This window comes from Psammomys obesus, unplaced genomic scaffold (genome assembly GCF_907164565.1).
Source record: "Psammomys obesus unplaced genomic scaffold, mPsaObe1.curated_primary_1811, whole genome shotgun sequence".
Classification (NCBI taxonomy): Eukaryota; Metazoa; Chordata; class Mammalia; order Rodentia; family Muridae; genus Psammomys; species Psammomys obesus.
The window spans coordinates 15,701,290-15,728,050 of NW_026596147.1; the positions used below are offsets into that span (position 1 = coordinate 15,701,290).

The 26,761-nt window shown below is 37.0% G+C and overlaps 1 protein-coding gene across 2 annotated transcripts in view; it reads left to right on the plus strand.

Moving 5' to 3' along the window:
• Nucleotides 1-26,761, plus strand: part of Gpm6a (glycoprotein M6A) — a 310,213-nt gene that overhangs the window by 176,421 nt on the left and 107,031 nt on the right. The window contains exon 1 of one of the 2 annotated variants that reach the window (XM_055593582.1): nt 6,763-7,319. The exons of the other annotated variant lie outside the window; for it this stretch is intronic. Coding sequence (XP_055449557.1) covers nt 7,283-7,319 — 37 coding nt within the window. The 5' untranslated portion in view covers nt 6,763-7,282. Of the gene's footprint in view, nt 1-6,762; nt 7,320-26,761 lie in introns of those variants that run through there. 2 annotated transcript variants of the gene reach the window in all.

The following is a 26,761-nucleotide window of genomic DNA, read 5'->3' on the forward strand; positions in this document are numbered from 1 at the left end:
TACTATCATATCATCTGCGAATAGTGACACTTTGACCTCTTCCTTTCTGATTTGTATCCTCTTGATCTCCTTTAGTTGTCTTATTGCTCTGGCTAGGACTTCAAGTACTATGTTGAAGAGGTATGGAGAGAGTGGGCAGCCTTGTCTTGTCCCTGATTTCAGTGGGATTGATTTAAGTTTATCTCCATTGCGTTTGATGTTGGCTATAGGCTTGCTGTATATTGCCTTTACTATGTTTAGATACGTGCCTTGGATCCCTGATATCACCAAGACTTTAAACATGAATGGTTTTTGGACTTTGTCAAATGCTTTTTCGGCATCTAAGGAGATGATCATGTGGTTTTTCTCCTTCAGTTTGTTCATGTGGTGGATTACATTGATGGATTTCCGTATGTTGAACCACCCTTGCATGCTTGGGATGAAGCCTACTTGGTCATGGTGGATGATATCTTTGATGTGTTCTTGGATTCGGTTTGCAAGTATTTTATTGAGTATTTTTGCGTCAATGTTCGTGAGAGAGATAAGTCTGAAGTTCTCTTTTTTTGTTGGGTCTTTGTGTTTTAGGTATCAGGGTGACTGTGGCTTCATAGAATGAGTTTGGTAATGTACCTTCTGTTTCTATTTTGTGGAATAGTTTGAGGAGAATTGGTGTGAGCACTTCTTTGAAGGTCTGGTAGAATTCCGCGCTGAAACCATCTGGCCCAGGGCATTTTTTTTTGGAGGGGAGACTGTGAATGACTGCTTCAATTTTCTTGGGGGATATAGGGCTATTCAGTCTTTCTACCTGATCTTGACTTAATGTGGGAAGATGGAATCTATCAAGAAAATTGTCCATTTCATTTAGGTTTTCAAATTTTGTGGCATATTGGCTTTTGTAGTATGACCTAATGATTGTTTGAATTTCCTCAGTGTCTGTAGTTATTTCACCATTTTCATTTCTGATTGTGTTGATTTGGATAGATTCTCTCTGCTTTTTAGTTAGTTTGGCTAAGGGTTTGTCTATCTTGTTGATTTTCTCAAAGAACCAGCTTTTTGTTTCATTGATTCTTTGAATAGTTTTATTTGTTTCTAATTGATTGATTTCAGCCCTGAGTTTGATTATTTCCAGCTGTCTGCTCCTCTTGGGTGTATCTGCTTTTTTTTTTTTTTTTTTTTGTTTTTTCTAGGGTTTTCATTTGGGCCATTAAGTTGTTTGTATGTGATGTTACAAATTTCTTCTTGCAGGCACTTAGTGCTATAAATTTTCCTCTGAGCACTGCTTTCAGTGTGTCCCATAAATTTGGGTATGTTGTGCCTTCATTTACATTGAATTCTAGGAAGTCTTCAATTTCTTTCTTTATTCTTCCTTAACCCAGCTGTTATTGAGTAACAAGTTGTTCAGTTTTTATGTGCGTATTGGCCTTTTGTTATTTCTGTTGTTGTTGAGGTCAAGCTTTAGTCCATGGTGGTCAGATAGAATACAAGGGATTATTTCAATCTTTTTGTATCTGTTGAGGCTTGCTTTATGACCAACTCTATGGTCTATTTTGGAGAAGGTTCCATGTGGTGCTGAAAAGAAGGTATACTCTTTTGAGTTTGGATGAAAAGATCTATAGACGTCTATTAGGTCCATTTGATTTAGGGACTCTGTAAGTGTTTTTATTTCCCTGTTTGTTTTCTGTCTAGTTGATCTGTCCCTTGGTGAGAGTGGAGTGTTGAAGTCTCCCACTATTAAGGTATTAGGATCAATGTGTGATTTAAGCTTTAATAATGTTTCATTTACAAATGTAGGTGCTCTTTTATTTGCGACATAGATATTCAAAATTGTGATGTCCTCTTGGTGGATTTTTCCTTTGATGAGAATATAGTGGCCCTCCTTATATTTTTTGACTAACTTGGGTTGAAAGTCTATTTTATTAGATATTAGGATGGCTACTCCAGCTTGTTTTCTGGAACCATTTGCTTGAAAAATTTTTTCCAGCCCTTTACTCTGAGGTAGTGTTTATCTTTGTTGCATAGGTGTGTTTCTTGGATGCAACAGAATGTTGGATCCTGTTTCAGCAACCATTCTGTTAGTCTGTGTCTTTTTATTGGGTAGTTGAGTCCGTTGATGTTGATAGATACTAGTGACCAACAATTGTTACTTACTTTTGATATGGGGTTGGTGGTGTCACTGAGTTCATTGCTTGTATTCTTTTGGGTTTTTTGTTGTGTAGTTATCTATTTCCTCTGTTTCCTTGGATGTAGTTGTTTTCTTTGGTTTGGAGTTTCCCTTCTTGTAACTTCTGTAGAGCTGGGTTACTATGTAGCTTTTGTTTAAATTTGGTTTTGTCATGGAATATGTTGAATTCTCTGTCTATGTTGATTGAAAGTTTTGCTGGGTATAGTAGTCTGGGTTGGAATCTGTGGTCCCTTAAGGACTGTATGATTTCTGTCCAGGCCCTTCTGCCTTTCATAGTTTCTGTTGAGAAATCTGGTGTGATTCTGATAGGTCTACCTTCATATGTTACTTGGCCTTTTTTCCCTTGCTACTTTTAGAATTTTTTCTTTGTTCTGTAGGTTCAGTGTTTTGACTATGATGTGACATGAAGAATTTCTTTTCTGGTCTAGTCTACTTGGTGTTCTGTAGGCCTTTTGTATGTTTATGGACATCTCCTTTAAGTTGGGAAAGTTTTCTTCTATAATTTTCTTGAAAATATTTTCTGGACCTTTGAGCCTGATGTCTTCTTTTTCTTCTACTCTTATTATTCTTAGAGTTTGTCTTTTCATGGTGTCCTTGATTTCTTGGATGTTTTGTGTTTGGAACTTTTCTGATTTTATTTTTTCTTTGAGAGACGTGTCAATTTCCGCAAGTGTATCTTCGGCTCCTGAGATTCTTTCTTCCATCTCTTGTATTCTGTTGGTGATGCTTACCTTTGTAGTTCCTGATCTTTTCTCTATGTTCTCGAGCTCCTGGTTTTTCTCTATTTGTGTTGTCTTTATTGATTCTAATTCTGTTTTCATGTCTTGCACCATTTCCTTCATCTGTTTGAATGTGGAGTCCTGCTTTTCAATGACAGCTTCTATTTTTTTGTCAGTTTCCTCTCTAATTGTATCACTAATTGTGCCTCTACTTCTTTGGCTATAATTGCCTGTATTTCTATGAGAGCTTTGTTTATTTCTTCTTTATTTGCCTTCATTTGTGTGGACATTTCTTTGAGAGCTTTGTGCATTTCTTCTTTGTTTACCTCAATTTTCGTGGTCATTTCTCTGAGACCTTATTGTGCTGGACCCAGGAGAATCTCAGGACGTGTTGAATGACCACAGTCCCAGATCCCGAGCTGAATTTTTTTTTGCTAGGAGCAGCTGGCAGCACTGGGGTCCCTGCACTGTGAAACCGCTGTGCGCCTCTTTATCCTTCCGCTCCGCCGCAGCAGGGTCATGGCAGCATTTGGGGGTGTGCTGGAAAGGATTGGGTTTTCTCAGCCCCGATCTTGGGTTGGGGTACAGACAATGTGGTCTGTGGCAGATTCTGCTGGACGCCTCCTGCCTCCTCTGAAGAGGGAGTAGGGATTTTGAGCTGGGCGCGCAGCTGCTCTCTGAGCACTGCAGGAGCTCAGTTGTGATGGCGGTGGGTACCCGTGGTCAGAGAGACCTTCCAGGGAAAGACTGGGTGACCGGTGATCAGTCTCGCAACTTTCCTTCCCCGTGGGATTTTCTTGTGTCTGGGACTTCCAGTCTCTGGCACCCTTGTGCCCACCAATCAGCCTGGGAAAGTGATCAGGACACACAGGTGTGCAGCTCCCGCCTGGAGACCCAATGCCCATGTTACCCGGGATCTCTTCTGGGTTCTGGCTGTGTGGCCTGAGAGTGGACTGGACCAATTCCCATGCTGTGGGAGCCTCCCCTCACCTGGGTAAAGAAGGTATACTCTTTTGAGTTTGGATGAAAAGATCTGTAGACATCTATTAGGTTCAGTCTCCTGGTTGCTGCATGGAGAGTGTTGTCCTGCTTCTCAGGCACAGTGTTCTCCCGGTGGCGCCATCTTGGCCCCCAAGTAGGTATTCTTTACATGAAAAAAGTAATATGTCATAAATACATCTCAAAAAATACTTCAAAGACTAATATTTATATCATTAATGATCATAGTTTTTAGATGTCCAATTATGTATATTAAACACTAAAAGTGGAACTAAAGCAGAGTCAGGAAAAATATAATGTATATAATTGAAAGAATATTTGATGAGGCATGAATATCATCATAACTTATAGATTTAATGAGTATCATTGTTACTTTTCTATTGCTTTGTGAAAACACAAGGCAATTCATGAAAAAAAAAATTAACTTTGAATGTGATTCCAGAATGTTAGAGTCCACAACAATCTTGGTGGGGACTCTGGAAGCACATAGACAGGCATGGGCTGGGGTGGTAACCGAAAGCTACATCTTAATAAACAAGCATGTGTCATGCTAATGCAGAACAGTGTGAGCTTTTGAACTCTCAAATTCTGCTCTCAGTGACACACTTCCACCAACAAGGACACACCTATAGTCCTTCTCAAAGAGTTCTACCAATTTGGAACCAAGCATTTGACTATATGTGCTTATGGACACTATTCTCATTCAAACCACAGAGGAATACAGAGGAAAGCATTGGCAATCACTAATGTTAATGTGTTAGGTTTACAATTCATAAAATCAAACTATTTTTCACATACTTAGATGTTTAAGTGTTTTTACTTCAAATAACAGAAGAGTTTCAAATGATCCTAAAAATATTATCCAGTAGCATCAACCCCAGCTGTCAAATGGGAAGATGGGGAATTTGTGTTTGATGGGTACAAAACTTCACTTTGGAGATATTAAAAAGTTCCAAAGAGGAATGGTGAAAACAATAATAGATAAATGAGAATATGCTAAAACCCCACAAGAGTATAGACTTCAAATTGCTCAGCTTGTGTTTATATTAACAGGGGAGTCATAGCTTGCTTACAGGTTATTGATGTAAGAATACTCTATGTATGTAAAATGTTTCTTCTCATCAATTTGGAAGAACTCTATTATATTCAACATTCTGTTTCATGAAGAAAAACTATTATTACAAAAAAAATGGTGATTAAACAAATGCATTGTTCCCTTGCAGCTTCCAGAATAAAAAGTTGGTCTTGCCCAGCAAATTTGTTTTCTACTGCTTTCTCTTTAATTCTTTTCTATTTTTTTCTATATATGCATTGTAAGAATAGGCATGAACTGAGGGTGACTTTTTAAAGAACACTGAAGACACCTGTGATGGACCAGAGTAGAAAGGTAGAACAGTTTTTAAAAATCAGAGTACTGGACAAAAGAATCAGTTGATTTTGTGTGCTCTACAAGCTTCTTCTTCTCCTAGACCTTGGATATGTTTGAGTAGCAGATGTGTTTCCCAACATATGGGGGAAAACAATTATCCTGCTGTTTTCCTTAAGTAATGCACTCAATATGCTTTAAAGACTATAAAATACTGTAAAATATAAGATACTATTATTATTTGGTGGGTACTGCTCTTAATTATTGGCTGCACTGATATTTTTTTTTCTGTGTCATAAGATGAATAAAGCAGATAAACAATGATGGAGGCTCCATTCTATTCTGTGTGCCAAGATATGTCAACCGAGAGATGAGTTGAAACAGAGAGACTGCTATGATTTGGCTTCTTTGATTTCCCTTATGGCTTCTCTCTCAATCTGTCCTGAACAAGCAACTGTCTCAAAATCCTTGAATGCAGATTGATATATATTCAGAGGGGCGGGGCGGTAGAGGTTTTTTTTTTTTTTTATTTCAATCACAGTTACCTTTGGGTTAAGCTCATTTGGCAAAAACAATTGTAATAACAACTGAGTATTAGAGAGAAGTAGACCTTTATTTATGTAAATAAACTGGAGTGTTGTCTGATCAATTTTCCTTGAAATAATTGCTCTTACAATTAAGAGGGTGAGATGCAATATGCTGCTGACGAGCCTTAAAAACCGTGTGAAATTTTTCCTATAACACAAGAACTACTTGATCTAGGTAATGAAGATACATAGTTTCCATTAAGGGTAAAAGCTTATTCATCTCTGTGTGTGTTTCCATATGCTTGTTTATTTTGAGATGAACATAGGCAAGCAAGTCTTCCTTTATGCTCTAGGAGAGCTTGACAGGGCCTTGACAGACCACGTTTATTTTCTTCCTGTACCTTTTGTGAAGTATTGAGATTCTGGTTGTATCCTGTCATTCAATAGGTTGAGCATGATTGCTAATTTATTGCCAGACTGCAGCACTGTGATTTGCATTCCAAATCAGAGGCAGATCCCTATTGTAAAATGCTCTCCTGTTGTTCCTTATGTAGAAGCCTTTCGTTCTTTTTTTTGTCCCTATTCCCCAATAATTACCTTTAGAATTTTTTCTTTCACAAGATTTCTACTTTGAATCGGCAGCTTCTAATATGGACCAAACTAATAATTTACAAAGACACCAATAGGGTATTTTTTTCTCTTTTCTTGTAAATGTCCTATGTCACTAAATAAATACTAAAACAAAAGATTTATACTTATTCCCTTGAAAACCATGTTTTTATTTCTTCTTGATCCCGAAAGGTGTGAATTTAAAGGTCTTATCTTAATAATAACCTTTAATGGGCCAACCTCGAAATAGTCTAACTGCATCCCTCCTTGGCACCTTTAAATCAAATTAACTAGACACTTCGTGAGGAGGTAAAAGGAAAGGGCATTTTTGTAATGAATCTGACAGGGTGAGAAGGAACTACTGCAGCAGACAGACACGACGAGATTCTGGGCTTTCCCACTGTGGTGGCAAAGGGGGGAATTATGGGTTGGTGGTCCGCTTCATGCTAGGAGGACACCCCTCCATTTGTTCACAGTTCAGCCTGCTTCCAATTTAAAGCCGAGATATCAACAGAAACCTCAATTTCTTTCCCCCATTTTAAATGCAAAGCAGGGCTTGTGAATGCTGCTGTCCCTGCTCCTAGAATTCAGACCACTTTGCACTCCCCCTCCCAAAATTATCTGGCTGTTTGTTTGAATACCTGCTTACTGTGGCACACAATGGCCAGCTCTGAGAAGAAAAATTGATAATCTTCACGGAAGAGTAATTTGAATGAAATTACACTTGACAGCCAGTCTCCAAACAAACAAGAGGCGCGAGGGAGCCTCAGCTAAGCTCCAAGGACTTGCCCAAGCCACTGCTGCTGGAGCTGCCCAGGGAAAAATAAGCACTCGCTTTTGCAACATCTAATTGAGCCTTTGACTAATTCCGTGCGCCAGATTCTCCCGAAGAAAGGTAGCCATGGAAGAGAATATGGAAGAAGGACAAACACAAAAAGGTACTGTGCTTTAAAGAGGTTTACTTGTGATTATTTTGCCCTTTCCTTGTTTGGTGTAGATACTTGCCAGAGAGGCTAATGAATCTTTCTTTCTTGGAAGGCATTTTCCCCTTCCTTTTTCATCTGCTCCTCACTTGCTGTAATGTCTGTTGCGATCCTTGTCGTTTGAAAATCTCCCACGTATAAGTATGTAAACGCATATTCAGGTATTAATGATAAGAACAGTGCAGTGCAGTAAACTATTCTTTAGTCCAGTCTTTGTTAGACTTCATTTATTTCATGTTTTCATGGTTGTCAAGCTCAGTTCTGAGATTCCAGATTTGAGCCACAAACACAATCGGTGCACAAGTTGCAGTTAAAATTTTGATGATGTAACCATTATCAATACCTTTCCACAGCCATCTGATAGAACAAAGAGCAACAGCATTTGGTGTAATTTAGTTGGGAGTCATTTAATGTATTTCTTTTCACAGATTCAGTACTGTTTTAATAAAAAAAGAGTAAAACTTCATGGATTTGGGGGGTATTTAGTGATATTAGTTTTTCCTTTCTGTATGACTGACTGTAATCAACTTATGGCTGATACATGTAAAATTTCAGATGCATTTTAAAGCTTTATAGTCATATCTGACTGTATATGGCATTTTTTAAAAATTAAAATTGGTCAAATGCTGCCCATTTCAAATGATTCAAACAGCTCTAGGAATTTTTTGTACATCAAGTGGGGTTTCAGAGGAAACTGGTTTCATCCCAGTAGAAGCAACGTTTTCTCTCATGTCTGTGCACAGGCTTATGTAATGTTAGAAGGAACACTCTTTTTCTCCCCCCTTAAGATTAAAAGAGTCATACTACATAATACACATAAAGGAGTTAAGAGAATTACTGGAGAGGATACGTTTTCAAGGATGATTTTAAATGTACAGAAATACAATCTTGTTTTAAAAATGCATTTTTAATTGTATCATTGGTAATTTGGGGGTGCAGGACATGCTTCTCACATGTTAAAATGTTCAGGTATGCTTGTCCTCTTCTCTAAGTATAAACACACACAGACACACACATACAAACACATTCACCCCTACATACACACATGCACATACACACATGCACACATACACACACACACACACACACACACACACACACACACACACACACCTTTGGCTGTACATGCTATTCTTAGACCCACCTGTATTCAGAGACAAAATATGTAAATAAATGTTTTCTATATGCAATAAAGATAATAGCTAAGCTATGATCTCCAAAGTTAATGTTCTCCTTATTATTGACATATTTACAGAGAAACATAAAAATTGGCATGGCTATAACATGATGTTTTTAAAATAAAAATATCAACATTATTTGTTCTGCACACAAATAGTTTAGGGATTCATTAGAGATTTTAAGTGATAAATTTTCTTAGCAATTTCTGCCCTATGCTATACTAAACATTTCAACAGACTGCTTTATTTTATGAAAAAATCTCTTATTCCTGTATCTTTTATTGTACAGTCATATTCTTTTTAAGTAAAAAAGACAGTTCAAATGTTTTAAGTAGACAAATGACACTCATTACACTAAATAAAATCTTAAATTATAGACCATGGTAACAGGTTGAATGTTTCTCAGCAAGCCGTGATAGAGGCAGGAACAAGAAAAATGATGTAATGATGTTATGATGTTTTTTTCCCCCCTTAGGCAATACTAAAAATCGTTCATAGAGGGGAGGCAGTGGAACACTGACAGGACAATCTGTCACAGTGGGTGTCTCATCATTAACGTATGCACATATAAATCAGCAATCATGGAGGAAAACAATGTTAAAAAAATCTATATGGTGGCCTATAAGTACATGAAGGTTCTAAGTAAAATATTTATGGATTGTCTTGTTTACTTAATTGAGGAAAGGATTTAATTTGTCTTCATTCCTGAGTAATCTTTTTTTTCCTCTCTGCTATACCCATGACACTTTTTAACGTTAGATGTTGGCAAGTTACCTTTGAACAATCTCTACAGTAATGAGGAAGGGGACATTGCGAATTTTATATTGATTGATGTTAGAGGAACTATTTGATAACCAGATGCAATCACTGGAAATGCTTTAAGAGTTCAGGGGGACAGATTTAATGATCCATCTTCTGTGAAGGAAAGCAGCAGCTTATGTTCCCTCTGGTCCTATTTTCTTAAATGGCATAGGGTTTTCAGTACAAAATCTGATACCAGCATTCTCTTTCAATTGGAAGACATTTTCCAGTCCTTCTTATAATTTAATGTTTTTTATTATACTTAGTGATATTGCTTCTCAGACAGTCTGTTTAAACCAAGGATAACCTGATTATATTAAATAGATGAGAATTACACCAAATGAACATTTGAATTAAATTGTGGAGTGTGGTAACAGGTTAAATGTGTCTGAACAAGACTTAGCAGATGCAGACACCAAGAAAAGTGATGTCATTTTTTGCGATCCTTTTTTTCTACCAGTTTGAAAATTATTCTCCTCCAGAGGAAGCAGCAGCAACTAATTTTCCTTGCTATAAAGCGGAAGGGTTTAAATTTGTATCAGCCTTTACCCATACAACATTTTAAATTCTACTAGAATGTAAAATTTGAATCCAGTAGTTTAAATATATCAGAGAAGTATATTTAGTTGGATGGTAAAGAATTTATAAGGGTCCCCATAAATGACAGGTTTTTTTTTTTTTTTTTGTATTTATATGCACTTCCCCCTGTTGTCTGTTAAAGGCACTCAAGAGAAATAATAACTTTTATTCTGATGCATATTTAGATCAGGAGGGTAAATAATTTAAGAGTATGGGTGAATTCAGCAGACATTCTGTTCAGCCAGTTTTTGTTTTGATAAAATTCTAAAATGGAAGTCATTAATCTGTTGCACCATCTTTTTCTTCAGCCTTCACCAACTATATCTCATTTCACTGTAGAGATCTAATGTTGCTGGTTTTGTTGTTGTTTTCAGTATCACTTTCATGAAACATGCTCTCTAAGTAAAAGCCAATTCCCTAAACATGTGTTTAGCCAGAGCAACAATAGTCAAGAATTAAATGGGAAAATATAACAGTAGACCGTTTTGAACTTGGCTTTGGGGTATGGCCATAATAAACCTAGCATAACTGTCATCAAAAGCAGGATGGTGTCTTTCTTGTGGAGCTCCTGTCCTCTCCAGGTATTTCATCTCCCTCTTCTTTCATAAGATACCCTGTACTCTGCTGAATGTTTGACTATGAGTCTCAGCATCTGCAAGGACCATGGATGGAGATAACCTAGAACCCCTGCACAGATGTAGCTCATGGCAGCTCAGTCTCCAAGTGGGTTCCCTAGTAAGGAGAATAGGGGATTTCTCTGACAGGAACTCAGTGGCTCATTGGCAACATCTCCCCCGGGGTGGGGGTAGCAGCCTTTCTAGGCCACAGAGGAAGACAATGCAGCTAGTCCTGATGAGACCTGATAGACTAGGGTCAGATGGAAGGGGAGGAGGACCTTCCTTAGCAGTGGATTTGGGGAGGGGCAAAGGAGAGGAAGAGGGAGGGAGGGTGGGATTGGAAGGGGATGGGAAGCTACAGCTGGGATACAAAATGAATAAATTGTAATAAATAAAAAATAAATTAATAAAAAAGGAAGATGGTGGCCATATTCTGGCATCAAAGGCTCTTGGTTTTGTAGCTATTGAAAAAGGGGAATAAATAATTTTTTATGCCTATTTAAAAAGGCAAAATAATATCCTTCCATTTATGATTATGTTTATATAATTTCTGTTACTTATGATCAAATGTAGTCTGGTGTAAGTACACATGCTAACCAACTGCTGCAGTCTGAAAATGTTGAAGGGGAAATTTCAGAAATAAACATCATTTAAGTTTTAAGTTTTCCGCTGTTCTGGGAGTGGTAAGAAAGTATATGATGTCTCAATCCATCCTGCCCAGTATATGAATCTCCTTTTATCTAATGTATCCATGCTGTATATATCACCTACCCATTCGTCATCCTCTTAACTTGAAGTCTACGTACTTGTTATTGGATATTGGTTGCCACAGTACCAGAGTGCTTGTAACCAAGTACTCTCTTATTTTGCTTAATAACCTCAAAGAGCAAAAATAATAATGCTGGCAATTTAGAGAAAAAGAGAAGTCGCTAAGGGGCATTTTTTAAAGTGAAAGGTGAAAACTCTTAACTTCTTTTGATGTTACTAAAACAGATGATAAGGCAGAATCATCCAGATCTGAAATCTGTGCTAGTTTTGCCGTCAACTGTAAACTTAAAATGTGTTGGTTATGGTGAATGCTACTATCTCAGGTCCTTTATTTCATTCCATCTCATCACATATGACACAGATAATTGTGAGCATAGTACATTAAATTATTCTGAGAATCACACCCACACAGAAACACTGAATTTACATTTTTATTGCAATATGTCCAATGTTCTATTGTATTGTAAATTTTATGAGTTTGTTATTTGTTGTGATTTTCTTACTGTTCCTTATTCATTTTTTTCTAAATATAAGACTCACAACTCTTCATGACATCAGATGTCTACTGGAGATCTTAGAATGTATATATTGTGAAACAAAAGGGACTAGTGAGTTGGAGAGATGATGAGAGCATATGCTGGTGCAAGCATCAGGACCAGAGTTTTAACCCTTTGCATACACATAGAGGCAAAGCATGGCATACATGCCTCTAATCAGAGTATTGTGAGGTAGAGGCAGCCAGCTCCAGGAGCTCCCCTGAAACAGGAACTTCGAGTTCAGAGAAAGTCTATCTAAAAGGAATAAGGCACAGAATGGTAAAGCAGAAGACCTGGTAAGCCTCTGTTTTCTATTGGCATGTGCATCCCCCATACGTTTGCATACATATGAATATGCATATGTATGCAGTACACAACAACATACACGTAACATCAGTACCAAAATACCAACACACAAGTAAGAGGATACTGAGCAGTTTTTTTGTTTGTTTGTTTGTTTGTTTTTTTGTAAACATGAACTTATGAGAGAAACATTTGGTCAATTCCTAATAGGGAAATATATAAGTAGGTTAAGAGTTTCTAATAATTAGTGAATTAGTGGGTACACATTTAAGTACACAAATAAAGGGATGATTCTTACCTTATAAACAATTTCAATTAAGGCATTCCTGAATTAGGAGGGCTTGACAGAGGAAGTCTCCTGAAACAGTGGGTAGGGGAAGGGATACAAAAGAAAGCAGCCACGGTATTACTCACCACATTTTCCTGTTGTAATGTATCTGAGGCACATGCTCTCAACTTTTAAGATGAAGTGTTCAATCACAGCCTTCCTGTTCAACACGCATGCCTGTTCTGCCTTCTTAATAGTGATAGTAACCAGAGACTATCACTAAATATAAATATAAATGAAGTCCAGTTTCATGACTTCAATCCCATCACATACCCATTCTTAGTTCTCATCGCAGTCCACTAATAGCAGTTAATGTGTCAAGTCAGCATACCCTTAACTTCTTAAAGCCACCAACACATACATGTTGGGAAAGGGTCCAAGTTCCTTTTACTTTGATTCATTCTCAGACCTAGTATCTCTTTGTCTCATAATTAGGAACACGGTACACTGATATATTATTTATTTCTTTTTTATTATTGCCCTTGATATTGCTATCCAAGGCAAAGGCCATGCAGTTGATCTTGCCAAACACAACCTGTTTGTTGATCAGGACAGAGTTCCTCTGTGTAGCCTTAGCTGTCCTGAACTCACTTTGTAGACCAGGCTGGCCTCAAACTCAAAGATCTGCCTGCCTCTGCCTCCCAGATTGCTGGGATTACAGGCCTGCCCCACAATGCCCAGCTCATTGTTTTGTTGTTGTTTATTTGTTTGTTTTGTTTTTTAAAATTATTTATTCACTTTACATCCCTATCATAGCTCCTCCACTCCTCTCCTCCTGGTCCCACTCTCTTCTCATTTCCCTCCCCCTCCCCTTCTCTTCAGAAAATGAAATTTCTCCTTACACCCACCAGAATGGCTAAGATCAAAAACTCAAGTGACAACATATGCTGGAGAGGATGTGGAGAAAGAGGAACCCTCCTCCATGCTGGTGGGAATGTAAACTTGTACAAGCACTTTGGAAATCAACTGGTGCTTTCTCAGATAATTAGGAATAGTGCTAACTCAAGATCCAGCTATACCCCTCCTAGGCATATATCCAAAATATTCTCAAGAATAAAAGGACATTTGCTCAACCATGTTAGTAGAAGCTTTATTCAAATAGCCAGAATCTGGAAACAACCACAAATGTCCTTCAGCTGAGAAATGGATACAGAAATTGTGGTACATTTACAAAATGGAACACTACTCAGCAATTAAAAACAAGGAAATCATAAAATTTGCAGGCAAATGGTGGGAACTAGAAAAGATCATCCTGAGTGATGTATCCCAGAAGGAGAAAGACACATGGTATATATACTCACTTATAAGTGGATATTAGACATTTAATATAGGATAAACGTACTAATATCTGTACACCTAAGGAAGCTAAGCAACAAGAAGGATCCTGGGTATGATGATCAATCCTCACTGAGAAAGGCAAATGGGATGAACATTGGAAGACAGAGAAAACAGGGAACAGGAAAAGAACCTACCACTGAGGGCCTCTGAAAGACTCTACCCAGCGGGGTATCAAAGCAGATGCTGAGAGTCATAGCTAAACTTTGGGCAGAGTGCAGAGAATCTTATGAAAGAATGGGGAGATAGAAAGACCTGCAGGGGACAGGAGAGCAACAGAACCAAAATATCTGGGCACAGGGGTCTTTTCTGATACTGATACTCTAACCAAGGACCATGCATGGAGATAACCTAGAACCCCTGCACAGATGTAGCCCATGGCAGCTTAGTCTCCAAGTGGATTCCCTAGTAAGGGGAACAGGGACTGTCTCTGACATGAACTCAGTGGCTGGCTCTTTGATCACCTCTCCCTAGGGGGGAGCAGCCTTACAGAGGAAGACAATGCAGCCTGTCCTGATGAGACCTGATAAGCTAGGTTCAGAGGGAAAGGGAAGAGGACCTCCTATATCAGTGAACTTGGGGAGGGGCATGGGAGGAGATGAAGGAGGGAAGGTGGGATTGGGAGAGGATGACGGAGGAGGCTACAGCTGGGATAGAAAGTGAATAAACTGTAATTAATAAAAGATAATTTTTAAAAAACTGGCAAAAAATACCTCCAGTGACAACACATGCTGGAGAGGATGTGGAGAAAGTGGAACCCGCCTTCATGCTGGTGGGAATGTAAACTTGTACAACCACTTTGGAAATTAATCTGGCACTTTCTCAGGCAATTAGGAATACTGCTTCCTCAAGATCCAGCTACACCACTCCAAGGCATATATCCAAAATATACTCAGGTATACAAGGACATTTGCTCAACCATGTTAGTAATAGCTTTAATTGTAATAGCCAAAATCTGGACACAACCCAGATGTCCTTCAACTGAGGAATTTATACAGAAATTGTGGCACATTTACCTCCTTCATCTTTTATCTTCACAAATTAAATAGTAAGTTCAAAACCACCTCAAGATAATAGTGCTTACAAATAAACATTAATAGTATAAAACATTTATGACTTTTCCAAATAATTAGAATAGATTATATAATAGGTTTATAAGTCTAATATATTAATAGAGTTAGAATTGTTAGTATTTCAAAAAATGTACTCCATTAACTGTAAAGTAACACACCAACAGCAAAGAATTTTGAGTTATTAAAGATGTTGCATTTGATGGTGCCTTTTCTTTTGAATGTTGCCCACTCACAGATTTGTGAAAAAGCAACTGTTTTTATTCATCTAGTGGATAATCTTCATCTCAGCAAATACAGTCACAAATCATATCTTCAGATGCCATTTCAGTATTTGGTTGACAGGTTCTTCAAACCCATTGGAATTTATGTTTTATGAAACATAAAAATGTCTGTCCTGTAACTTGATACCCTGTATTTACTAGTTTAATAGGCCTGACTTGGAATGTTCTTTTATAAGAAATCATTTTTATCTTTTTCTTCTACCAAATATTACTCTAAGACAATGCTTAGGGAGAAATTGGTGTATTACCAATTTAATAGTAATTAACAAAGCATGAACATGCTCATAGTTATGATAGATGCTTTCATTTAGACATAATACTTTTTTGAATTTTATCCTCTAGAATTTTACTCATTATTTAATAATTATACTTTTTATCTCCAAGTTCTAAGACACTCATTGACAGGTTTCCAATATCTTCTTAGGAGAGTGGGACATTATTACTTCATGAGGTAGGGTGGTTGGGACTGGGAGAGGATGAGGGAGGGGGCTAAAGCAGGGATACAAAGTGAATAAATTGTAACAAATCAATCAATTAATCAATAAATAAATAAAGTGTGACTTAAGCTGGAGTATACAAGCTTAAGTACTTATTTAATATGTACAGTGTGAAAGACTGGGGTAAAGTGCTGTATCTTAGAAATTAATTATTTCTTCATTGACTAGAAGATAATAGCTCACAGTGGTTTTCTGCAGCACAAAGATAGCATCTAGTATGTCAATTCTGGTCTCCATTCTCTGCATCCTAGCCAATCCTAGCACATACACACCCTTTCTAGTTTTCTAAATAATAACAGATTTTCTTTATTATGCATAGAAAGAAGCATCTGCAGATCTTCTTTTTTTTAAAATCCACTTTGAATAACTTCAATCAAGTGCCACAAGTATCGATTTTTGACCTTAAAAAAAAATTCAATGTTTTCCCATGTGCTCTCAAGCTGAGTTGTGAATTTTTGTCTTGGATACTCTTAGCCTGAACCATGTTTCTTTTCTTTTTTGTAAAACTAAGGAAGAAAGATGATAATTGATTTTCTCTAATTATGAATGGAAGGTTTAACTTTTTCTCAGAAGTAAGCCAGCCCATTATTGGGGATCACTTATAAGGTTCATTGAAAAGTTAAGTTATAATACAAACAAATATAAGACCAGAAAACAAAGGGAGGGTGGCCATTGGCTTTAAATGTTGTATACTCCTCTAGAAATAAAAAAAAGTTTCAGCATAATAAAGCATTAACTACTGTCATGATCAGATTACTTTGCAGAACACATATAAAGTATGATGAATTTTTAGAATGTCTACTTTTATACTATAGAAGGCTATGATGAGTTCTGTTCATGGGAAGAGTATTACACACATAAAGCATCACTCATGTTGCTTCCTGTTTGGGAATATGCATTCTTTTCCTTTATTTTCAGAGTTAATTTTCTAAATTTTTTTTATTGTGTTTTGTGTTACTGCATCAAATTTATCCACAAACAATTGGAACTACTGTAGTTTCTGCACTAATCATAGTTGTTATCTACATCTCTACTCTGCTTATCGTAACACATTGTGAATATTTTTAAAGCAGCTAAGCAGTTTTCCTAGAGGCCAAAAAGTGAGAGCAGAAAGATAAATCACTTTTGCGTTGTCCTAATGTGTATTCTCTAATTGTTTAACATTAAATGTAATACGGAGCATGCCTTATTATTCCTCCTTTTTGTTTGTAAATGTTATTTCCTGTCTACTTTTTCAAAGTACAGTCTTCTCAAAGGTAAGAATTGTATTTCTTTATGATCTGAACTAACAAAGTATGTCTCCGTTAATATATGGTGATGATGAAATCATAACACATAATAGAGAAGGAGAAGAACATGGAGGAAGGAAGAAAAGAGGAAGAAGATAATGTCGTACTTCTAGGAAAGAAGATAGAAAACATCTCCTCCCAGAGACTCTTCTTACAAAGCCGCCAAAAACTTAGAATGTTGCATTGACTCCATTTTATGTCATCAGATTTGAACTAAAATAATCTTTTATTCTTCAACCTGATAATATTCACCAGCTTGATCGCCGCTTTCAGCAGACTGAAAAGATTTTTTTCTTTTGTTATTAAAGAACTCACATATTTTTAGCATGCCAAGTCTAGCAATTAAGTAAAACATTGAACTGTCAAGTTCATCAAATGCTTGCAAAAATTTGGAAAGAAAGTTAGATCCTAGAACATTTTGTAAGATGTTGATTAAAGAATAACAGAATAATAATTTAACATGCTGTCCATGGACTTTCTCTGTTCATTACTCTGTTGATAAAAGAAACCATAATTTTAGACATACCAGTTTGAAATTACCTAGGGCAACTTACTAAGATAAGTTTCATCAAATATTTCTAATGAGCCAATTTCTGGGATAATAAGTTCCAAGAATATCATGTCAATAACATATTTATTCTTTTATGCTTGATTTCAATTTTCATGTTTCATTATATCAGTTTCTTCTAAAATTTATTTATTTACTATAATTTATTCACTCTGTATACCAGCTGTAGCTCCCTCACTCATTCCCTCCCAACCCCACCCTCCTTCCCTTTTCTCCTCCCATGCTCCTCCCCAACTCCACTGATAGGGGCGGTATCTGACCTCAGCCTGTCAGATATCATCAGGATTGGCTGCATTGTCTACCTCAGTGGGAGGTAATCAAAGAACTAGCCACAAAGTTCATGTCAGAGACAATCCCTGTTCCCTTATGAGGGTAGCCACTTGGAGACTGAGCAGCCATGGGCTACATCTTTGCAGTGGGTCTATATCCTCTCCATGTATGGTCATTGGTTGGAGTATCAATCTCAGAAAAACCCTTGTGCCCAGATATTTTAGTTCTGTTGCTCTCCTTGTGGAGCCCTGTCCCCTGCAGGTTTTTCTGTCTCCCCCTTCTTTCATAAGATTCTCTGCACTCTCTCCAAAGTTTGGCTGTGAGTCTTGGCATCTGCTTTGATACCCTTCTGGGTAGAGTCTTTCAGAGGCCTAAAGTTTGTACACCTAAAGAAGTGAGAAGGAGGACCCTGGGTAAGATGATCAATCCTCATTCAGAAAGGCAAACGAGATGGACATTACAAGAGGGAGAAAACAGGGAACATGATCAGAACCTACCACAGAGGGCCTCTGAAAGACTCATTATATCAGTTTCTATAATTAGCTGCAATTTTAAATCTAAGTAAAAAGCCTTATGAAATCATGAAAATTAAGTTTAGGTCAATGATAAGTCAGAATAGTTTATTCAGGACATTTTGCTGTCTGTAAAATGTACATATTTTTATTCATCCAATTTTGGTTAACTATTTGGATGCTCTAATTTCAAATGTACACATCTAGAATTTGTGAAATCACTACTGTGTGAAGTTGAAAATGAAATCTTAAAAAGTCAAAATAACTTCATAATTTAGATTTTAGTTATATAGTAAAATTTTAAAAATCTTGGAAAAATGTTACTCATATAAATGCTATTTTTATATAGTGATTATTTTAAAACAAAAGCTCTGCCTTGCTGAATATCAAAGCAGACGCTGAGACTTATTGCCAACTGTTGGGCAGAGTGCATGGAATTTTATGTAAGAAGTAGGAAATAGTAAGATCTTGAGAGGATAGGAACCCCACAAGGAGAGCAACAGAACCAGAAAATTTGAACACAGGGGTCTTCCCAGAGACTCATACTCCAACCAAGTATCAGGCATGGAAATAACCTAGAACCCCTGCACAGATGTAACCCATGGCAGTTTAGTGTCCAAGTGGGTTACATAGTAATGGGAAGAGGGACTGTCTCTGATATAATCTGATTGGCCTGCTCTTTGATCACCTCCCCCTGAGGGGGGAGCAGCCTTACCAGGCCACAGAAGATGACAATGCAGCCACTCCTGATGTGATCTGATAGACTAAGATCAGAAGGAAGGAGAGGAGGACCTCCCTTATCATTGGACTTGGGGAGGGGCATGCGCAAAGAAGGGGGAGGAGGGAGTGGAGGGTGGGACTGAGAGAGGAGGAGGGAGGGGCTTATGGAGGGATACAAAGTGAATAAAGTGTAATTAATAAGATAAAATTAAATTAAAAAAAACACTAGATGAAATTTTAATCCTCAAAGTGGAGGCAAATACTTATTATTGACATTTGTATCTACCACAATGGGATAATAGGTATTATTAATATTTGTCTATGTATCTCTTTCATAATAATATTAGTAATATCTACAATGAAAGTATGACTTATTCTTTTTAATACCTTTTATTTTTTATATTAATCACAGTCATTTACTTTGTATCCCAGCTGTAGCCCCCTCCCTCATTCCTTCTCTATCCCACTCTCTGCATGGAAGTGGTAGGAAACTGGAAAGTGCCCAAGTGTCACCCACCACATATTTCAGCCCAACATCCTAAAGGTTATTTAAAAAACCCTGTCTATCTACCTGGGCAAATTGTACCTGGAACACAACTGATTCCTGCTAGGTTGTGGTTTTCCCCTTAAAAAACTCATTCCAGGAATGGCTGGGGGTCACAGTCTTGTCTTAGTTTCTGAATCAAAACTGTGTCCCTGACTGGTCAGTTTTCATTTGGTGTTAGGTAAACTTCCATCTACCTGAATCTGGTGTCTAAGTGGTCAGTGTAGGGCTAGTCCTGAACCACAACTAGCTAACCCAAAGCAGAAAGGAACAAGGTGCTCTGCTCCCAACTTGGCTGATTTTATCATCAAAATGGAAGTAGTTATGTATTTGGCCAGTTTCTTCCCTAATGGTATCATGTAAAAAAGGAAATTCTGTATGAGTTCTTGGTTGGTGGGAAATAAAACAAAATGGAAGCATCAATAAACTTCTTGCTACCACTGAGCCCTTAGGACATTGCCATATGTATTCTAAGGATGTAACAACAGACTTAGATGGTATGTGCCAATTTTGTGTTATTTTTGACATATTACTGTAAATAACATATTTATTTGCTCCCAGAGAAAATTTAAGAGTATTTTATTTATTTATTTAAGTTTTATTTTTAATATTAATCACAGGTTATTTACTTTGTATCCCAACTGTAGCCCCCTCCCTCATTCCCTCCCAATCCCTCCTTCCCTCCCTCATCTCCTCCCTGTCTCTTTCCAAGTCCACTAATAGGTAAGATCCTCCTCCCCTTCCATCTGACCCTAGCTTATCAGGTATCTTCAGGACTGGCTGCAATGTCCTCCTCTGTGGCCTGGCAAGGCTGCTCCTCCCTGGGTGGGGGAAGGGGGCAGGGAGGTCAAAGAGCCAGCCACTGAGTTCATTTCAGAAACAGTCCTTGTTCCCCTTACTAGGGTACCCACTTGGATATTGAGCTACCATGGCCTACATCCAAGCAGGGGTTCTAGGTTATATCCATACATGGTTCTTGATTGTAGAAACAGTCTCATAGAAGACCCCTGTGCCCTAAAATATTTGGACATTGTGGACTTATTCTTATATGACTACTTAGACTATTTTCATGGAAAATTATATATAAGTGCATGTTTTATTTAATTTTATATCGTCAGTATAATATTTGCTCTTAAATTTGGTACTCCACTTTCTTCAAATTCTTTCAAATTCTATAATTATGAAAACACCATTACAACATATGGGTGCTGAGATACTTTCAGGCAACCAATTCTCCAAATATATATTCAGTATATAAAGTGTTAAGCTATAGAATTTATCTATTCACTCAACTCCCTCTATTGAAAAATTAATAACATTGCTACTTTATTCCATTTCTGTCAGATGATATTGCCCCAAATTACAGTGGCTCAGATAAAAAAAATTAAATAGCTTTTTAACAAAAAACCTAAATATTTTTAAAGAAAACCACTCCCAGCAGCTGTCCTTTGCCAACAGAGCCCCCTTTAAAGGTGTGACATTGTCCTCCTCAGTTCTCTCCACGGTAGGACTTGTCTTTCCTTGAATTTAAACAGGTCTTGCACATATGATCTCAGTTGCTGTGGGTACATATGTGCAACTTCCGTATTGTGCCCAAAAAAAGGGTTTGCTTGTAGTCATCCGCCAACCTGTTCTTAAAGTTATTCTCCTCCATTTCTCATAATGATCCTTGAGAGTTGGAGGGGGGTGGGGGAAGTTTGTTATAGATATCCCACTTAGAACTAAGCATCCCGTAATCTTTTGTTCTCTTCATCTAAACAGTCATGGGTTTCTGTGTTACTCACCATTGGTACAAAAAGAAGCTTCTCATGTGAGGTTTTAAAGGTGTAGTAATCTGTGGGTAAAATGATAAGTCATTAGGAATTAATATATTATGTTCATTTAGCATAATAATCATAGGAGGTTCTTCCATAGTATCTGTGACCTATCTAGCCACAAGATCTTGGTACCCATCACAGTTCAAATATGGGTTTTAGCTTATGGAACAGTCATTAAATTCAATCAGAAAGTGGTTGGTTACTTCCTTAGTGTTTGTGCCACTATTACAACATTTGGCATTTGTAGGTCAGTTGTTACTGTAGCTCACACAGTTCACAGATGGGTATGACTGAGGATTGTTTTTCTCCTTTGTTAGCATGAGTAGTACCTTCCAGCACTGTGAAAGTTAGCCAGGAGGGATGATGCTTCCAGGACTTGAGTTTTTCCATGTTCTGTTTGGTAGCTTTGGCAACAGGGTCTTATCTATTTATCCCTCTTGTGTAGTTAGAATAAAAATGTCAAAAAACAGAGAAATATTATTTTTAAACAGGTAAATGGAATGTTGTTAAGATGTTTGGAGTTAAGTTTATTATAATCTCAAATTAAAATGAATCAAATGACTCATTATCACCTTTTGAGACAAATAAGGACTGGACTTTTTCTAAATTGGTAGAAATGAATAATGTATAAATGAACAAACATTATTACACATCTTACAATAAATGTTTCTTGCTCTGAGATGCATTTCTCCCTATTAATTCAACAAGTACAATCATCACCATCATCTCATGGACTAGGTCTCTTATTTAGTCTTTAGATTTACTTGTTTTGGGGTGTATAAGAGCATAGATATTTGATATATCTTCTATAAACCTTGAGTTTCTATTTTAGTAGTTATGGGTTAGGGCTTAAAACTTTGAAGTTCTAATACTTTTATAGGTGATGCTATTATTGTTATTTTGGGGACCACACTTGGACCACTGAAAAGCATTTCTGAAAATTTTCCAAACTCACATTTTAAAATTTATATTTGAATATAAAGATAATATATTTTAAAACTTAAAGTTTAAAAGAAATGTGCAATCAGATATTGAAGTAATTTAGAATGAGAAGTTTAAATATGTTCTGGACAATAGTTTCAAATTTTCATTTTGATGCCAGAGCAAGTTCCAGGGCAGCCAGGCCTGTATAGTGAGACTCTGTTTCAAAAAGAGAGAGAGAGAGAGACAGAGAGAGAGAGAAATTTACAAAAAGCACAAGAGTCACAGAGACACACATGCTCTCATACATAAGAATCTCATAAAAACACAAAACTGAAAGTCATAATATATACACAAGGGATCTGTAAGGTTAAAAAAATGCCCTGACTCAACATTATGAGTCAAAAATCCTCGAAAGATGCTATTGAGCTAATTTCATGTCGTCCATTTATTGTTGAGCATAGGTCCTACCTTTAAGAGTATTTTTGTTTTCTCAGTGAGACATCATTGAGGGAAGTATTTATATTTAAGTGATTATCAAGAGGAGGTTACAGCCAGATTTATATAGATACTTTCCAGCAAGTCCTACCCTCCGTCCCTACTTCTTGTTTGGCGCATTAGAGCTTGTTGTTGAAGTCATAGCAAAAGAATGGTTCCAGAAGGTCCCACACATGTCGTTTGGATATGTATAACTCAAGGCTTTGAAGTATCATCAAACACAGGTTCTCCAACCTGCAGAGAGAGTCAGTGATAGAAAGGGTGAGGCACAAGCTATTTTCACTGCCCTTGCCTCATATTTCTGATCAAGATCATAAAGTAATCATGCATTAAAAGGAAATACAGAGATAAATGCTAACATTAAAGGCTTAAATGATGCTGGGTTTGTGGTCCCGATAAAGTAAATAAACTATAATTAATAATAATAATAATAAAGAAAATGTATAAAGGATGTTTTAGGATTTTTAGATGTGATAATAATAAAAAGTTTTATTTTTTAAAATTTGTGGTGGTCTGACTGCTTATGGTCCCCATAGGCTCAGATATTTGAATGTTTTTCCCCAGTTTGTTCAACTTGTTAAGAAGGATTAAGAGGGGTGGCTTTCCCATACCACAAGAGAGAGGCCACCCCTGACACTGTTAATGATATTCAGACAGGAGCCTATCATTTTATCAGAGAGGTTTCACCCAGAAACTGATAGAAACTGAGGCAGAGACTCATAGCCAAGCATAAAGCTGAGCTTGGGGAATTGTAGCCAACATTTTTGACTAGTAGGATTTGAAAACTTTCAAAGCAAATTCCTCTGGGAAAGAAAATACCCTTGGGAACCCATTATTAGGTTCATTAGGCTAAAACAAACAATCAAAGAACTTGCATCAGTGGAAGAACTTAGAAATTGTCTTTCCCTCATCAGTACCCCTAGGAATCATACCTCAGTTCTTCCTGAACATCCAGATGTGAATTCCACTGTTGAATTATGAACCATATTCAATAACGCAAGTCAATAACATGCAGTAAGTGATTTATATTTTGGCTGTTTCCTATTCATAAAAAAGAAACCCTCTTCATTGGAATACAGAATAAGTAAAGAGAAACATTCCAACATGGATTTAAAGCCCAATTCTTTCTTATACTGGCCACATATGAAGCAAAGAAACTGATGTGACATTTCAGAGGTCCTTCATTCTTACATACTGTCCACTTGTTGAGTCTTTGTATCAATTGCCATCCACTGAAGAAAGAAACTTATCTGAATAAAACTGAGAGCTGTGAAATATTTATTTAGAAGATAGTTTGATAATATGTCTACTTAGCAAATTAGTAGTAGTTTCTTCTCCTCTGGGGCCTATCAACTCCCTGACCATAGGTTGTTAGCAAAATTTACAGTGCGAGGCATGGATTTCCTTCTGAAGGTCAGGCCTTAATTCTAATCAGAAAGTTGTTATTTAACCCCATAACATTTATGAACTTTGAACCCAAGAAAATATATTTTCAGGCAAGTCACAGAGTTCACAGCTGCAGAGAAAAGCCTGCATAAAGCCTTCTAGTACTATGAAAGGAAGGCAGTATGGAGAAAGCTTATAGGTTGGTAACAGTTTGATTTCTCCATATTTATGACCAAAGTGTGTGATGTTTTAGCAGTAGGCTCCTACCATTAAGCTCTGGTGGCCAACCAAGGACACATGTCAATATTCCATATTGTTTTAGAGGTCTTCGCAGCCTCCTTGACTAACAGATCCAGCAGCTGTGCTTTTTATCTGGCAACCTGTTACATCATAAGTGTTTGAGGAGTGCTCAGACATAATTGTGACATCTGTATCACACACCCTCCCACCAAGTGTCAGGGAACATCTTGAGAAAGAAAGTGGGATTATTGTAAGAGCCTTGGGTTAGGTAAGACTGTCTTGTCATCAGGAGAGTGCTGTGCACTATTGGACTCACAGCAGCTGTGGTTGCTAGCACAAAATCAAGGCCACAAACATTCTCACACTGGTGAGGGAGCAGCACATAATCTCCAACCCCTTTTTTAGAGCAGTTATTGACAGCTGATGGCTGTTAAGAGAGATAGTGTCCTGTATAAACTTCACCTGGGGTTGAGGAGGTAGCTATCGGCTTGATAGCTTATTAACAGGATACCTTCTAGGCATCAGTTTAACTGGTGTAAATCTCTCCAAGGGGCTGCTATATGCACATTAGCTGGCTTCTGGCATCTCTAAAGCAAAAATGCAGCAAAAATTAGAATAGAAATGCAAAGATGAGCCCAGAGTATATTTGTAATGTAATCCTGGAAGTAACATTTGTCATTTCTGCCGTGTACTATTATTTACAAATAAGTTAATAAACAGCACTTAAGTAAAAGGTACTGCAAAGGACACAAATACTGCTAAGCAGGTATTACTGAATACCTGCATGTCAATGTCTCAAATAGAAGATGTTCAAAATGTAATTTGACCATTTAACATTTAAATGATAAATGTACTTTATATTTCTGTTCTCAGTTTTCATTATTTTGGGCATCACTTCCATGTTTCCCAAACTAGAATCCAGTGAGTCATTATGAATAATTTACGAATTTCTAATAACTGTTAATTCGACCCTTTGAGCAAAATCTAAGTATCCATGAAATTTCTTTCTCTTAGTCATTTATCCTCATTGTGATTCTATCTCCATCTTATTATTTGATAATACTGTTAATCAAGTCTTACCTTCAGTGATTTCAGTTTTCTCTTCCATGTTTCAATTAATTCAATCTCTAGTCACATAAAGCGTGGTTTCCCATGTCAAACTAAATCTATTCTTGAATTCTGTAGTTTGTAGGCTTCCATAAGGGATCAATGTAGTTCAGTAATAGAATGTTTACCTTACATGCACAAAGCCCTTGTTTTAATGACCAGCACTGTAAAAATAAAATAAAATAATAATGAATAATTAAATAGCTTATGTTTGTATAGAGAAATTTTAATTCAGCCATGAGGTTACTCTGGCAAGAGATCATATCCAAAGACTAGAATACACACATTTAATCTCTCTGGCTAGATTACAGACATACCCTTAGTACATACCTTTTACCTCAAACAATGAGGCCTAATTGAGCATCAGACAAAATGATGAGACAGAGAGAGATGTGAAGGAATGAGTCAGAGATAGGATATGCCCAACTCTCAGGCAGAAAGAAGAGGCTGCTTAAGAGCAGCACGCGGAAAGGGAGGAGAGTTCAGTTTGGTGCGGTTCAGTTGAATACAGTTGAGTTCAGTTAAGTTCATTAAGTTCTTCACAATTTATGGAGTTCAAAGGCAGTTTTTCCAAGCAAAGCAATTTCAGTCAGAAGCTGAAAGAAGATGGATTGAATCAGTTGGCATGGAAAGAAATTTGAACCAGAACAGCTGAGTTGAACTACACAGCCAGAGTTCAGTAAAAGCTAGAAAGTAGAAAGTAAAAGTAGAAAGTAATCTTATTCAGCAGCAAGTCTCAGAGGCTGAAAACATTTTAGGCCTAGGTTCGCAGATGAAGGCTAGTAGCTGAAGTCTGCCAAGTCCAGCCTTACAGAAGATGGTACAGAGGTTAGAAGCTTCTAGGCCTAGGTCTAAATATAGTTATAACAGGTAGAAACACTCTGGGCTCAGCTCAAACCTTGTATCGTAAAGCTTGAGTGTAGCTCTCATCTCATCCCCTCATATGAAATAAAAGCAAAATTCACAACATTATTTTATTAATTTTAAGATATATTGATTACTTTGGTGTATCAGTTACTTCACCATTTGGTTTGAAGTAAACTCTCTAACCTCATTCTCAATCTCATATTTCATATAATAATTACTTAACATTCTCTTCCTTCATTATTACATTATTAAGCATTTTATAGTCTATTAATGTACCTGGAAGACTCAGTAAAAAATGTTCCACGACAAATTCCAGAATATGTATATATATATATATATATATATATATATATATATATATA